Source organism: Pelophylax lessonae, assembly GCF_965119305.1.
Source record: "Pelophylax lessonae genome assembly, chromosome: 5".
Lineage (NCBI taxonomy): Eukaryota > Metazoa > Chordata > Amphibia > Anura > Ranidae > Pelophylax > Pelophylax lessonae.
Window position 1 is genome coordinate 544,040,868 of NC_138772.1, and position 16,297 is coordinate 544,057,164.

Below are 16,297 nucleotides of genomic sequence, written 5' to 3' on the forward strand. Positions count from 1 at the left end.
AGGTAGTGATAGCTACAAGTCATACCACCACGTGGGGGAAAGAAGAGAAAGAAATGTCTCTAATGAGTTTAAATAGTATTTTCTAAAGAGAAAAGAGAAAAAAGTGCTTGCAAAAAATAAGTCCCCCCACCCTCCTTGGATACTAGCCAGAAACTGAAGCATGCTGGTAGTAGGAAGGGTTGTCCTTGGCTGGCCTACAGTTTTTTTTTTTTTTTTTCTAATGTCCAATCCTCCTGAAGGCAGCAGTAAAACCCAAAGGTGAAGACTTTATTTACCCTTCATAATGGCTGAGAAACATATTATACTCCCTCTCTGAGCTTCTGTGCTTAATTGACCGGGCAGGGGCAGATGGCATCTCCTATCAGAGTATCAGCAAGAGTTGATCATGGAACTGAGTGATGTCACCTCATAGTCACACACAACACATTCATTCAATATGTCACTCGGTGGTGACCTCCACTCTCATTGTCCTCCATGGAGAGACACAACAAGTCTGACTCTCTGGAGCCCCCAAGTCTCAGAATGTCATGGCCGCCTCCATTGTCAGGGGCCTCTTGACAAGCAGACATCGGGTGCATTTTCTGCCATGCTATGGGCCAGCCCACAGGTTCCTATTCGGCAGATCTGGAGTACGATGAGCTTCCAAGGGGACAGAGGTCACAGGAGGTCATGTCGGAGGGGTGTCCGTTTTATCTGTAATAGAAGACAAGAAGCCAAAATCAGAAAACCAGAGGCTGGGATGTAGGATATTGCCTGTAAATAAGAAAGGATGTGCCAACCCAGGACTCCTGTAATATTTTGATGATCATTATGATCAGCTGTAAAATTATTTAGACCCTGCACTGGTTCTATAAATTTACTAAATACCAAATCCTAATGGGGGTAAAGTTAAAACTAAAAAACAACTCCAGCCAAAAAAAAAAATAAAAAATGATAAGCAGTATACAGAGAGGGTAAGAAATATGTACATTGGGATGTCTGGTATAGAAGAAAGGTGAGGGGTAGCGACTGTGGGATGACCAGCATAGAGGGAAGGAGAGGGGTAGAGACTATGGGATGACCAGCATAGAGGGAAGAAGAGGGGTAGAGACCATGGGATGACCAGTAGATAAGAAAAGTGAAGAAAATAGACAATAGGATGATGGGTATAGAGGTAAGAAGAGTGATACAGACAATGGGATGACCATTTTACAGGGAAGGTGAGGGATGTGGACCATGGGGTGGCCAGTATACTGAGACAGGAGATAGTTATACCATAGGATGACCAGTATATGGCGAAGGCAGAGATATAGACCAAAGAATGACCAGTATACAGTAAAGGTTAGGGATACAGACCATTGAATGGCCTGTATATAGAAAAGGTGAGTGATATGAACCATGGGACGAATAGTATATAGGCAAGGTGAGGGATATAGACCATGGATCAACATGTATACAGAGAAGGTGAGATTAAAAGGCCATGGAATGACCAGTATATTGGAAAAATTATGGAAATAGTCCATGGGGCAACCAGTATACAGAGAAGGTGAGGGATATAGACTATCAACTGGCCAGTATACAGAGAAGGTGATAGATATAGACCATGGATCAACCAGTATAGATAGAAGGTGATAGATATAGACCATGAAATGACCAGTATACAGGGAAGGCGAATGATAATGTCCATTTAACGACCAGTATACAGGGAAGACGAGGAATATAGACCATGGGATCACAAGTATAAATGGAAAAATAAATATTTAAACTCGGTTTCTACGTAGTTGGAAATAATATTACCTGTTCATACTATTGGTAGAAAAAAAAGCTCATAATGCTTGTTTTTTTTTCTCAACAGGAAAGGAGGCCATCTTATCTCTAACACTAGGCTGTTCATTACTGACCTGTTGAGGTGGAATTGGTGCTGTCTTCAGCTGCTACGAACTTTAAGTCTGCCCCATCTGTGATCAGAGATGATCTAGACCTTTGACATCGGTCGCCGGATCGGGTCCTCCGAAGGACAGCCTGGGGGTGAGTTGTACAAGGACGTAAGATGGGTGGACAGAAAGGCTCAACGAATATCAACCAAAATAAATTGACTATAACTGAAGCACCATACTTACACTCATATTTGTAAAGTACCAAAAATTCACTGCAGGTGAATCCTATTTATTTATATAGCAGCAACAATTTTGCAGTGCTTTTACATATTGTACATTCACATCAGTCCCTGCCCTCAAGGAGCTCACAGTCTAAGGTCCCCTAACTTACATGCATACGTACATTCACACACACAGGGCCAATTAGACAGGAGCCAATTAGCCTACCAGTATGTGTTTGACGTGTGGGAGGCAACTGGAGTACCCAGAGAAAACCCACACAGGCACAGGGAGAACTCCATGCAGATAGTGTCCTGGCAGAGTTCAAAGTAAGGAGGCCACTGCTGCAAGGAAGAAGTGCAAACTACTAAGTCACTGTGTTCCCCCTCCTATCTTCCTGGTGATGTATTTTAAATGACAGTGATTGATTTATTGCCAGTGTTGCAGATAGTCATCAGTTTCAAAGAAGGCAAAACATAAAAAATCTGGGACCTTCGAGAGGATGGGAGGTCTCCCTTTCTCTCCCAACAATGTCAACTTCACAAATTCCCTTTATCAAAATAGTCCCCAACATCTTTTTCAATTATAATATTGAATATTAGTTAAGAAAAGCATCCATTGTGTTCCTCTCATCCCTTCTCGCTCACATCCACTACCAATCTAGCGTGATTCTCACCTTCCTGCTCTGCGGACTGTTGGGGGCTGAGGCGCTGGTGTACAGACTCAGGCTGGAATTCGACCTGCTGGGGGACATCCCCTTCGATGCGGACTGACTCCCTGAACACTTCCCAGCAGATGGGGAGAATTCGGCGGAGAGGTATTTCTCATTAATTTTAAGGTTGGTCCGACCTTTCACTGTAAAACAGGAACATTGAGACATGACATCATATGACATAACGTGATATCATATCATAACAGGAAATTCAGAGCACAAGATCCAACAGCAGCAAGAAAACTGAACTGACTTCCTGTTGTGTTAATTATTCCTCCCACTCATCGTTGGTATCAGTGGGAGACATGCTGCCCCATCATTGGTATCTCTAGGAGGAATAGTGCCCCATTGTTGGTATCAGTGGGAGACATGCTGCCACATCATTGGTATCACTAGGAGGAATATTGCCCCATTGTTGATATCAGTAGGGGGAATAGTGCCCCATCGTCGGTATCAGTGGAAGAGATGCTGCCCCATCATTGGTATCACTAGAAGGAATAGTGCCCCATTGTTGCTATCAGTAGGGGGACTAGTGCCCCATCAATGGTATCAGTGGGAGGAAAGGTGCCCCATTGTTGGTATCAGTGGCGGGAATTGTGCCCCATTGTTGTTAGTGGGGGATTTGTGCCCCATTGTTGGTGTCAGTGGAAGGAATAGTGCTCCATTGTGGGAATCAGTAGGAAAAATAGTGCCCCATCTATGGCTTAAAGGGGCCAGACTGACCAATGGGAGTAGAGAATGCCCCATAATTGGTTTTGGTGGGAGGAATAGTGCCCCATCATTAGTATCAGTAGGGGGAATAGTGACCCATCGTTGGTATCAGTGGGAGAGATGCTGCCTCATCATTGGTATCACTAGAAGGAATAGTGCCCCATTGTTGCTATCAGTAAGGGGAACAGTGCCCCATCACTGGTTGTTGGTATCAGTGGGGGCAATTGTGCCCCATTGTTGTTAGTGGGGGAATTGTGCCCCATTGTTGGTGTCAGTGGAAGGAATAGTGCTCCATTGTGGGAATTAGTAGGGAAAATAGTGCCCCATCTATGGCTTAAAGGGGCCATCATTGGTATCAGTGGGGGGAAATGTTCCTATCATTGGTGTCCGTGGGATGAATAGTGCCCCATCATTGGCTTTAGGTGGCTACACTGTGACCAGTGAGAGTATGAAATGCACCACAGTTGGTTTTAGTAGTAGGAATGGTGCCCCATCATTGGTATCAGTGGGAAGAATGGTGCCCCATCGTGGGTGTCATTGGGAGGAATGGTGCCCCAAGGGCTGGCCACAGTTTGGAAACCACTGCCCAATGCCACAAAAAAAATGTTGGCTTTAGATATACACTATATTACCAAAAGTATTGGGACACCTGCCTTTACACACACATAAACTTTAATGACATCCCAGTCTTAGTCTGTAGGGTTCAATATTGAGTTGGCCCACCCTTTGCAGCTATAACAGCTTCAACTCTTCTGGGAAGGCTGTCCACAATTTTTAGAGGTGTGTCTACGGGAATGTTTGACTATTCTTCCAGAAGTGCATTTGTGAGCTCAGGCACTTATGTGGACGAGAAGGCCTGGCTCACAGTCTCTGCTTTAAGTCATCCGAAAGGTGTTCTATTGGTTTGATGTCAGGACTCCGTGCAGGCCAGTCAAGTTCCTCCACCCCAAACTTGCTCATCTATGTCTTTATGGACCTTGTTTTGTGCACTGGTCCAAATCATTTGGTGGAGGGGGGATCATGGTGTGGGGTTGTTTTTCAGGGGTTGGGCTTGGGCCCTTAGTTCCCGTGAAGGAAACACTTAAGGCATCAGCAAACCAACACATTTTGGACAATTTCATGCTCCTAACTTTGTGGGAACAGTTTGGGGATGGCCCCTTCCTTTTCCAACATGACTGCGCACCAGTGCACAAAGCAAGGTCTATAAAGACATGAATGAGCGAGTTTAGGGTGGAGGAACGTGACTGGACTGCAGAGGAGACTGTGAGTCAGGCCTTCTCGTTCACATCAGTGCCTGACCTCACAAATGCACTTCTGGAAGAACGGTCAAACATTCCCATAGACACACTCCTAAACCTTGTGGACAGCCTTCCCAGAAGAGTTGAAGCTGTTATAGCTGCAAAGGGTGGGCCAACTCAATATTGAACCCTCCGGACTAAGACTGGGATGCATTTAAGGGCTATGTGCGTGTAAAGGCAGGTGTCCCAATACTTTTGGTAATATAGTGTACATTAGAGCAGTGCTGTATTTTGGCCTAGGCCGACAAGGCCCAGGCCTAGGGCAGCACTTTGCAGGGGGGCAGCAAAAAAGCCCCCCCCCCTCCACCTGAGACTCTATTGGCCACTGGTTGCTAGAGCCGCGTCTCGCACCCCCCTCCTCTCTTTCTCACCCCCCTCTTCCCTCTCTCACCTCTCTCTCTCACACTCTCTCATCCCCCCTCTCTCTCATCCCCCCTCTTCCCTGTCTCTCATCCTCTCATCCCCCCTCTCTCTCTCATCCCCCCTCTCTCTCTCTCATCCCCCCTATCTCTCCTGTCCCCCTCTCTCTCTCTCTCTCACCCTCTCTCTCTCTCTCACCCCCCCTCTCGCTCTCCCATTCCCCCTCTCTCTCTCTCACCCCCCCTCGCTCTCCCATTCCCCTCTCTCTCTCTCTCTCTCTCCCATCCCCCCTCTCTCTCTCTCCCATTCCCCCTCTCTCTCTCTCCCATCCCCCCTCTCTCACCCCCTCTCTCTCCCATCCCCCCTCTCTCTCTCTCTCTCTCTCTCGCTCACCCCCTTTCTCTCTCACCCCTCCCTCCCTCACCCACCCCTCTCTCTCTCCCTCCCTCCCTCACCCACCCCCCCTCTCTCTCCCACCCCCTCTCAACCCCCCCCCCCTCTCGTGAGATCTCAGGGGTTCATGCTGGGACTTGTAGTCCTTAAATTTTGGAGGGAGTCACATCCATTAAAAAGGAGGGAGTGAGGCAAATTTACAGAGGAGGGGGAGGCACCAAATTTTAGTCTTGCCTAGGGCAGCACAAAACCAAAATACACCACTGCATTAGAGGCTAATAAGAAATCAATGGATTGACATCATGACAAAGATGTGAACGGCCCCTAAAATGTAGTGGTTTTGTATTCAATCACCACCAATTAATTTTAAGAGTAAAGCATCTCTCATATTTTTGCCTCTAATACTAATGTGGGACACTGTGAAGATAAAGTCCCTCATGATTCAGTTTGGGATACCCAGGCCCTGATCTGATAGTGCATGGCTGGGCTCCACCTGGTAGACATGTATTCTGCAGTGACGGTTCATTGACAATATTGGGTATCTTCACACACTAATGTCTTTTGTGATCTTTGATTTTACATTCTTGAACCCTGAGTGCCATTTGCTGTGTTTGTTTTGTGCTTTCATTCTGTATGAAGAGTTTCTTCCCCTCCCAAACATTCTCTGTGAGTCAAAGTCAGTATAAAATATACATTTTTATTGCATTTAGAGAGAGAATGCAAAGTGTACGCCTCTGCTGTCCATCTCTGATAAGAATCAGCTGCAATGTAGGGTACCCAATATTAGTTTAAGCAAATTTCTGTTCTGCACGGCTGGCAGTGAAAAGAGTTCAACGCACCAACAGAACTGGAATGACCGGTCCTCAAGAATGGGGCTCACCTCTACATGGATCATTCTTCACCAGAAATTCATCCAACGCAATCCAGCCGCCTCCAACCCGCACCATCAGCGTACTCCGCAGAATCCGCACCATGCGCAGCTGCTGTGATTCGCCAAACTGAGAGAGACACAAACTGACAATCTGACACAGCGAGGAGAGGGGTGCAGGGAGCGAAATGTCCATCAGAGGGAGCTACAGAGAGAGTCGAACTGGTGGAGGGCATAGACACAAGGAAATCCCTACTATTTGGCAATAGACATAAGGAAGATCCCTATAATTGGGGGATATAGACACAAGGAAGATTCCTACAATGGGGAAAAATAGACAGGAAGATCCCTACTATGGAGAGATATAGACACAAGGAGATCCCTACTATGGAGAGATATATGCCTCGTTTCCACTGAGCGGAACGGTTCGGGTCGGTACAGTTTGGAAGGGTTAGAATGGTCCGGTCTATTCAGGTGAGCGTTTCCACTGCAAGTCCGGCCACCAGGGGCCATGCGGGGTTTACACCAAATGAGGTGTTTGTTTTGTGCTTTCATTTGAAGTGAGCATTGAAGTTTTCCTGTCTGCCAATCAGTGGAATCTATCGAGTGACGCCAGTAGCTCTGCCCTTACCATACCGTACCATTACCTATGGCCCTACATCTGAAGGAGGACCAGGAATGGTGCGGTTTGGTTCGGTTGTATGGGCCACTTTCATAATGGAAACACTCAAATTAGCGTACCATACCGAACCAAACCGATCCGCTCAGTGGAAACGAGGCATTAGATACAAGGAGATCCCTACTATGGAGAGATATAGACACAAGGAGATCCCTACTATGGAGAGATATAGACACTGGAAGATAATTACTATGGAGGATACAGACACAAGGAAAATACTGGGGGAAAAAAAGCTTTGCTTTGTACATTTTTACACTCCAATATTAAGAAAAATCTCTATGAGCAGTGGCGGAAATACCAGGGTCGCAAAGATCGCACAAGCCTCCTTCCGAAATACTCCCCCCCCCCCCCCCCCGGCTTCATCCTGCAGACGCTTTAAAATTTATGAGGAAAACATAACGCCACTGCGCACCTCACCAGCTGACCGCTCCCCTGCCCGGTCTCGGCTGGGCAGGGCTTGTGTCGCTGTTCAGGTTCACAGTAACATTATGGTGCTTGGCGCCTTTCCAGCAAATTTGAAAGCGATTGCAAGGAGGGGCACACGGGGAAGAGGGGGACCAAAAGACTAAGCCTGCAGGCAATTATAGGAGGTCAGTGTGGGATAGATCAAGGGCATACAGAGTCTGTGGGGCAATCAGTCACTTTGTGGGGGGGAGTTCACTTATATAAGGGAGAGCGGAAACCCTAAGGTATAGAGGGGCAGATATAAAGGTCCCCCCTTATATCAGTGTCCTCACTCCCCTCTTACATTAGTGTACTCCTTTACCTTAGTTTATTCACTCTGCAGACTCTGGTGTAAAGGGGAACTCTGATATATGGAGGTACTTTAATCACCAGAGTTCCCACCTACATCAGAGTTCCCAGCATTCCACCTTAAATCAGAGCTCCCAGTATTACCCCTTACATCAGAGTCAGCAGAGTTCACCCTTACAGTACAAGCGGAAAGTTTGCGGACACTGAGGTAAGTAGAAACTCTGATGTAAGGGGGAGGGGGGCTCTGGAGACCAGAGAGCCTCTTACATCAGAGTTCCCCTTACACTAGAGTCTGCAGTATCCTCCCTTTACATTAGGGTCTGCAGAGTGCCCCCTTGCACTGTTAAGGGGAACTCTGATGTAAAGTGGACTCTGGGAATGCTGGGAACTCTGATGTAAGGGGGAACACTGTGGGCTCTGATGTAGGCGGAAACACTGTGCGTACTGATGTAAGGGGGAATGCGGTGGACTCTGATGTAAGGGGGAACACTGTGTGCACTGATGTAAGGGGGAATGCGGTGGACTCTGATGTAAGGCGGAACTCTGTAAAGGGTCCCGGGATAAGTGGGAAGGGCCAGGGGGGACCCTCATGGTTTCTTGCACCGGTCCCTGAAGGATCTAGTTAGGCCATTGCCTAGAGGGCTTTCTTTTTCACACCTATAGACACCCCGTTTGATACTGAACGACAAATCGCCGCTCACCTTTTTTACAGCAACCAAGCTTACCATAGCTAGAGCTTGGAAGTCTCCAGCTCTCAGCTTTGAAGCTGTATCATGGTCAACGAGACGTTGACAGCTATATTGACCGATTCCTATCATAAATTCCTTCACATCTGGCAACCTTGGATATTGTATACCTATCCATCGCATTTTTATCATCTGTTTCTAGCGATCTGACATTTTTTACTGTTTGACCCCTGGGATTTTCTCTTCTCTCTCCCTTTCTACTCTTTTCTATTCTTTATTCTGCCTTTCTCTATGTCTATCTTCTCTGATTGCTTGGTATACAGGCTGCTCCTCTGTTTGATGGCTTTCTATTTGGTTGGGCAGTGGACCTTACCTCCCTTTACTGGGTTTTCTGAGCCATTGACAACCCCCCCCCCCCCCAGCTGTGGGAATGAACAGTACATCTTTCTTGTTTGGTATTGTCATTTGTCTTTTTTGTGCTGAGTAAGGATCCTGATCCCGCCATTATTTGTTTAGTTCTGTTCACTTATATTTGTATTAATTTTGCACATGCTTTTTCTCCGTATTACGATTCTTTGTATTTTGCTGATTTTCGATAAACCCTTTTGTAAAAGAGCTATCCCCCTACTACCAGGGAATGCAGACATAAGATGGTCTCTATTATGGTAGGACAAAGACACAGGGAGATCCTTACCACTGGGAATAGGGATACAGGGAGGACTATGTTATGGTGGGATATAGTCACAGGGAGATCCTTACCACTGGGAATAGGGATACAGGGAGGACTATGTTATGGTGGGATATAGACACATGCTATGGTGGAATATACAGTCAGGTCCATAAATATTGGGACATCTACACAATTCTAATTGTTTTGGCTATATACACTACCACAATGGATTTGAAATAAAACAAACAAGATGTGCTTTAACTGCAGACTTTCAGCTTTAATTTGAGGGTATTTACATCCAATTCAGGTGAACGGTGTAGGAATTACAACAGTTTGTATATGTGCCTCCCACTTTTTAAGGGACCAAAAGTAATGGGACAGTTGGCTGCTCAGCTGTTCCATGGCCAGGTGCAGGGCCGGACTGGCCTAGCGGGATAGCGGGAAATTTCCCGCTAGGCCGCCGGCCCTGGGGCCGCTTGGGGCTGTGGCTGCAGCGGTGCCCAAGACCGATCCTGGGCGAGTGCACAGCGGGTGCGCCGCGAGCTGAGGCAGAGGGGAGGGACGCTTAAGTTCTCCCCTCCCACCTCCTCCTCCTCTAAAGTGCCCGGTGGCTGGAGGCTGGAGCTGAGCCGAGTGTGTGTGACAGCCCAGCGAGCACACTCCCTCCTCCCCTTTAGGGACAGGAGAGCAGAGGGGAATACAACTTCCTCCTCCTCCCGCCCCTGTTTCTCGTGTCTCAGCCTGGCCGGCCCCGCCCACTCTCCTATGCTCGGCAGTCGGCATGCAGCTGTGCCTGCCAAAGAGAAGGAGGATGTGTGGAAGGAGGATGTGTGGGCGGGAAATATGAAAAATAGCCTGCTACACATTCCCAGCTGTGTCAATGATCAGCTACCAGATTCCCAGGTGAGCGATCTCTGCTCTGTGATCACTGAAGTGAGCTGTACCTATCTCCCTCCCCTTCTCAGTTCCTCCAGCAGCTTCCCAAACTTCACTTTTCAGCACTTAGGCAGCCAATAATGACAAATCGGGTCTGCCTGTCAGTTTTTCTAGGCAGACCCGACCGTACCATCCATTGTTCTTTATGCAGCAGCAGATGTCAGTGGAAATGTGTTTGCTAAAACCCACCAGCATCCAATCTGGTCCAATCTGCTAAAAACAGACGGATGGGGATCCATTCCCCATCCATCCAGCGGATCGGATCAGATGTCAGACAGATGGAAATGGACAGTCGGCCCATTTCCATCTGACTGCCCCACAGAGAATAGTAGGCTGTGTCTATGTCCACTCTGCATAGTGGGGTGGACATGGACCTGTCATCCACCTGCTCAGTGAGGATCAGTGGAGGGATCTCCGCTGAGCAGGCAGATCCGCTGGATGGTGTCTGCCCAATCTGAAAAGGTGGCCTTAGATTGAATGAAAATAAAAAATTCCCCCATCTACACATTCCAAGTGGATGGGGGAATCCTCCCACTGTGGACCAGTGGCAGAACTACCAGGATAAGAAAAGTCGCATATGCGACTGGTGTTCCGTTATCATTGGGGTTCCCAGCCTCCTCTTGCTGTCCTATCCCTGCTATTGAGCAGCGCTGGTCTCTAAATCCATGGCTGCAACAGCAGCAGAATTGGACACACTGCTGGGTACTTTATGGGGCTGATGAGCGCATGTGCAGGAGGGCCAGCACACATGGCTGCTGAACTTATGGTTGATATGTGTGATTGTACTCTTGATGCTAATAAATACTGTGTTTAGTAGATCCAACTGGGAGAATCACCTGGATCACATCCCGATTGACATGTCAATAGAGAAGGCTTTGCAACATTACTGCTGCTAGATGACAGGCGGGATCTCAGTTGTCTACAACCAATAGTGCAAGCTCTCCACCGCATGCACCCATCAGCCCCATAATGTAACCAGCACCTGGGTCCTAATAGACTGCCACCACTAGCGTAGAGACAGAAGCCAAACCAGCATTGCCAAAAGCAGGGGCAAACAGCAAGAGAAGGCTGGGTACCTGGCAGTGGCGGAACGCCAGGTCCCCGGTCACAAGTGCCACCTTTGCAATCTTGGTAGTTCTGCCACTGCACTGGACCCTTATGTGGAATTCCCTGGTGTGCTGGGGACATATCACTTGCTTTCTGCCACCGTAGACAGTAGGAAAGGGGCCCACAGCAGAACAGATCAGTGGGAAGGACTGATGGGGGAGGGGGGCCCTTCAATGTTTCTTGCACCAGGGCCCTGTAAGTTCTAGTTACGTCCCTGATACAGTAAGAGGCATTACTGTGGCAGATGGTGAATTTGTAAGGAATTCTGGAACAAAGCCAAGTTTTCAGAGGGTGGACCTTTCTCTCTCACACCCCCCTTTCTCTCACCACCTCTCCCTTACCCCTCTCTCTCTCTCACCCCCATTTTTCTCTCACCTCCCCCCCTCTCTCTCTCACCAACTGTCTCTCATACCCCCCACTCTCTCTCATTTCCCTCCCTTTCTCTCACCCCCTCTCTCTTTCTCACCTCCCCCCTCTTATCCCCCCTCTCTCTCTCACCCCCCCATCTTTCTCTTACCTACCCTCTCTCTCACCCCTCTCTATCTTCCCCACCATCTCTTTTACCACCCTCTCTCTCTCACCTACCCTCTCTCCCACCTCCTCCTCATACCCCCCTCTCTCACCCACCCCCTCTCTCTTACCCCCTCTTTTTCTCTCACTCCCTCTCACACCCTGGTCTCTTTTTCTCTCTCTTAATCCCCCTCTCTTACCCCCCCTCTCTCCCACACACCCCTCTCTTTCTCCCCCACCCTCTTCTATCCCCCTCTTTTTCTCTCACTCCCTATCTCCCTCTCTCTCTTACCACCCTCTCTCTCCCCCCCTTACACCCTTCTCTCTCCCCCTTCCCTTTTCTCTCTGTCTCTTATCCCTCGCTCTTTCACCCGCTCTCTATTTTTCTCTCACCCCCTCTCCCTCTCTTACCCCCTCTATCTAATACCCCCCACCCCCTCTTTCTCTCACCCCCCCTAACTTTCACACACCACCTCTCTATTACCCCCTTCTCTCTCACCCCCTCTCTCTCCCCCGCCTCCCCTTATTTACTCTCTCACCCTCTTTGTTTCTCACTCCCATCTTCCTCTCTCCCCTTTCCCCATTATACTCCTACTTTCCTATCTCCCCCATCTCTCCCTCCTATTCCTATCTCTCCTCCCTCGCTCCCTCCTCTCTTCAGCAGCCATCTTTAAACTGAAAGTGCCCAGCAGCTTCTATGAATATTAGCCTGGATATTCAATGCAAGCTATGCAGCAGTAGATATTTAAATGCCCCCTCTATGCAGCTGAGCTGCAATATGTAGGTGGGGCTTTGTGTGGGTGTGGCTTGAGTTTGGGCAGAGACACAGGGGCCCCACAATCTCCTATTGCCCAGGGGGCCTCATGAGCTGTCAGTCCGCCCCTGCACACAAGGCTTGGGTCTAAAATGTTCGGCGGCCACTGTAACAAAGTCCCGCCTTCTAGACCGTCTCCTGTGATAAATGGATTACTGATCCAATGCTGTGAAATTGAATCTGTGTAATGTGTATCATAGGAGCTGGTCTAGGATGCAGGACTTTGTTACAGTGGCTGATCCAGGCAATTCAAATCCAAGCTCCCTGATCCTGCAGGAGATTGCTAATGTGTGTGATCCAGGCACTGGTAAGGCTTCATTTGGTGGACACTGATAAGGCTGCATTTGGTGGGCACTGGTCTCTGACCCTCTCTTGTATTTATGTCTGCAGTCTCTGACCATCTCTTGTATCATGTTTGCAGTCTCTGACCATCTCTTCTATCATGTCCTGAGTCTCTAACCATCTCTTGTATTTATGTCCGCAGTCTCTGACCATCTCTTGTATTTATGTCTGCAGCCTCTGACCATCTTCTGTATAATGTCTGCAGTCTCTGACCATCTCTTGTATCATGTCTGCAGTCTCTGACCATCTCTTGTATCATGTCTGCAGTCTCTGACCATCTCTTGTATCATGTCTGCAGTCTCTGACCATCTCTTGTATTTATGTTTGCAGTCTCTGACCATCTCTTGTATCATGTCTGCAGTCTCTGACCATCTCTTGTATCATGTCTGCCGTCTCTTACCATCGCTTGTATTTATGTCTGCAGTCTCTGACCATCTCTTGTATCATGTCTGCAGTCTCTGACCATCTCTTTGTATCATGTCTGCAGTCTCTGACCATCTCTTGTATCATGTCTGCAGTCTCTGACCATCTCTTGTATCATGTCTGCAGTCTATGACCCTCTCTTGTATCATGTCTGCAGTCTATGATCATGTCTGCAGTCTATGACCATCTCCTTTCTTTAATAATGTCTGCATTTTTTGAGGGGGAGTCTGGAGAGGAGTCAAGAGTTGGAGTGCCGCCAGGATGGGGGCCATAGGAGAAGTCAGACATATGTGGACTGTGGAGAGGAGACTATAGGATAAAACCGGAGCCACCAAGCTGGAGCCGACTGACTAAGCCCTGCACAGTACACCTGAGAGGAGGTCAGGGACAGCCCTGCAGGCCAGTCTGGGGGGGGGGGGGGGGGGTCAGTGATGTAAGGGGGGAGTAAATACAGTGTTGTAAGAGGGCATTGATATAAAGGCCCCCCTTATATCAGTAACCCCCTCTCCCACATTCCCAGAGTTCCTGGGGTCCCCCTTGATGATTGCTCCACTTTTACCACTTATAACCAGAAATGCTATGGGGCTATGGGGCTGGTATTAAATTATTTCCAGGGCTGGTTTTTATTCCCAGTCCGGCCCTGGCCAGGTGTGTGTTATTCCCTCATTATCCCATTTACAAGGAGCAGATAAAAGGTCCAGAGTTAATTTCAAGTGTGCTATTTGCATTTGGAATCTGTTGCTGTCAACTCTCAGTATGAGATCCAAAGAGCTATCACTATCAGTGAAGTAAGCCATCATTAGGCTGAAAAAACAAAACAAACCCATCCGAGAGATAGCAAAAACATTAGGTGTGGCCAAACCAACTGTTTGGAACATCCTTAAAAAGAAAGAACGCACAGATGAGCTCAGGAACACCAAAAGACCCGGAAGACCATGGAAAACAACTGTGGTGGATGACCGAAGAATTCTTTCCCTGGTGAAGAAAACACCCTTCACAACAGTTGGCCAGATCAAGAACCATCTCCAGGAGGTAGGTGTATGTGTGTCAAAGTCAACAATCAAGAGAAGACTTCACCAGCATGAATACAGAGGGTTCACCACAAGATGTAAACCATTGGTGAGCCAAGATCAAGTTGTACCAGAGTGATGGGAAGAGGAGAGGGATCTCTTCTATGGGGAGATATAGACACAGGGAGATCCCTACTATGGGGGGATATAGGCACAGGGAGATCTCTACAATGGGAGATATGGACACAGGGAAATCTAGACTACTGGAAGATATAGATACAGTGTGATCCCTACTAAGGGGGGATATAGACACAGGGAGATCCCTACTATGGGGGGGGGGGGGGACATAAACACATGGAGATCTCTTCTATGGGGGGATATAGAAACAGGAAGGTCACTACTATTGGGGGGATGGATATAGATACAGGGCAATCTCTTCTAAGGAGGAATATAGACATAGGGTGATCTCCACAATGGGGGGATATAGATACAGGAAGATCCCTACTATGGGGGATATAGACACAGGAAGGTCCCTACTATGGGGTGATATAGATACGGGGCAATCTCTGCTAAGGGGGGATATATACTGTGACGTGAGTCACTTTGGTTGGGGGGCTTGTGGAACCCCAATTGCTTTAGGGAGGTTGGGAGACTCCTTGTCCAGCATCCCACCGCTGCCACCAATGTGACGGAATCCGGACACCACCGACTGGGTATCTCCGCCAGTAGCCTGCTTCCTTAAGCTCTGGAACACGAAATCCGTGATTCTGGCTATAGTTACCCCAAGAACTCGACAGTACAAGCTTTGGAGTCATCCAGAATCAAACTGTGTATTCAAACACAAAGCACATGGAGATGAACACTTCAGGGACAACCCCTCTCCCTTAGTCAATCCACTCAACATACCCATCCCATAATAACAATGGAATGCAGGTATTCAACAACAACAAACCCCCACCCCCACTAGCAAGAGTGTGATTAGTGCAGAGCTGGCCTGACTGGGGTTTTTGGTCACCCTGTGCCCCTTATAGACACAGGGTGACTTTCACATAAGAGGCACAGAGGATGCTGGACAAGGAGTCTCCCAACCTCCCTAAAGCAATCGGGGTTCCACAAGCCCCCCCAACCAAAGTGACTCACGTCACATATACATAAGGTGATCTCCACAATGGGGGGATATGGCTACAGGAAGGTCCTTACTACTCTTCTAAGGAGGAATATAGACATAGGGTGATCTCCACAATGGGGGGATATAGATACAGGAAGATCCCTACTATGGGGGATATAGACACAGAAAGGTCCCTACTATGGGGTGATATAGATACGGGGCAATCTCTGCTAAGGGGGGATATATACTGTGACGTGAGTCACTTTGGTTGGGGGGCTTGTGGAACCCCAATTGCTTTAGGGAGGTTGGGAGACTCCTTGTCCAGCATCCCACCGCTGCCACCAATGTGACGGAATCCGGACACCACCGACTGGGTATCTCCGCCAGTAGCCTGCTTCCTTAAGCTCTGGAACACGAAATCCGTGATTCTGGCTATAGTTACCCCAAGAACTCGACAGTACAAGCTTTGGAGTCATCCAGAATCAAACTGTGTATTCAAACACAAAGCACATGGAGATGAACACTTCAGGGACAACCCCTCTCCCTTAGTCAATCCACTCAACATACCCATCCCATAATAACAATGGAATGCAGGTATTCAACAACAACAAACCCCCACCCCCACTAGCAAGAGTGTGATTAGTGCAGAGCTGGCCTGACTGGGGTTTTTGGTCACCCTGTGCCCCTTATAGACACAGGGTGACTTTCACATAAGAGGCACAGAGGATGCTGGACAAGGAGTCTCCCAACCTCCCTAAAGCAATCGGGGTTCCACAAGCCCCCCCAACCAAAGTGACTCACGTCACATATACATAAGGTGATCTCCACAATGGGGGGATATG

General features: G+C 48.1%; 1 protein-coding gene across 1 annotated transcript in view; it reads right to left on the reverse strand.

Annotated features, from left to right (window-relative positions):
* Positions 1–514: 514 nt before the first annotated feature.
* Positions 515–16,297, reverse strand: part of LOC309555398 (microtubule-actin cross-linking factor 1, isoforms 6/7-like) — a 191,160-nt gene continuing 175,377 nt past the window's right edge. The window contains exons 37-40 of the mRNA XM_082257413.1: positions 6,430–6,547; positions 2,752–2,930; positions 1,881–2,001; positions 515–693 (exon numbers count right to left, since the gene is read on the reverse strand). Coding sequence (XP_082113539.1) covers positions 668–693; positions 1,881–2,001; positions 2,752–2,930; positions 6,430–6,547 — 444 coding nt within the window. The 3' untranslated portion in view covers positions 515–667. The remainder of the gene's footprint in view (positions 694–1,880; positions 2,002–2,751; positions 2,931–6,429; positions 6,548–16,297) is intronic.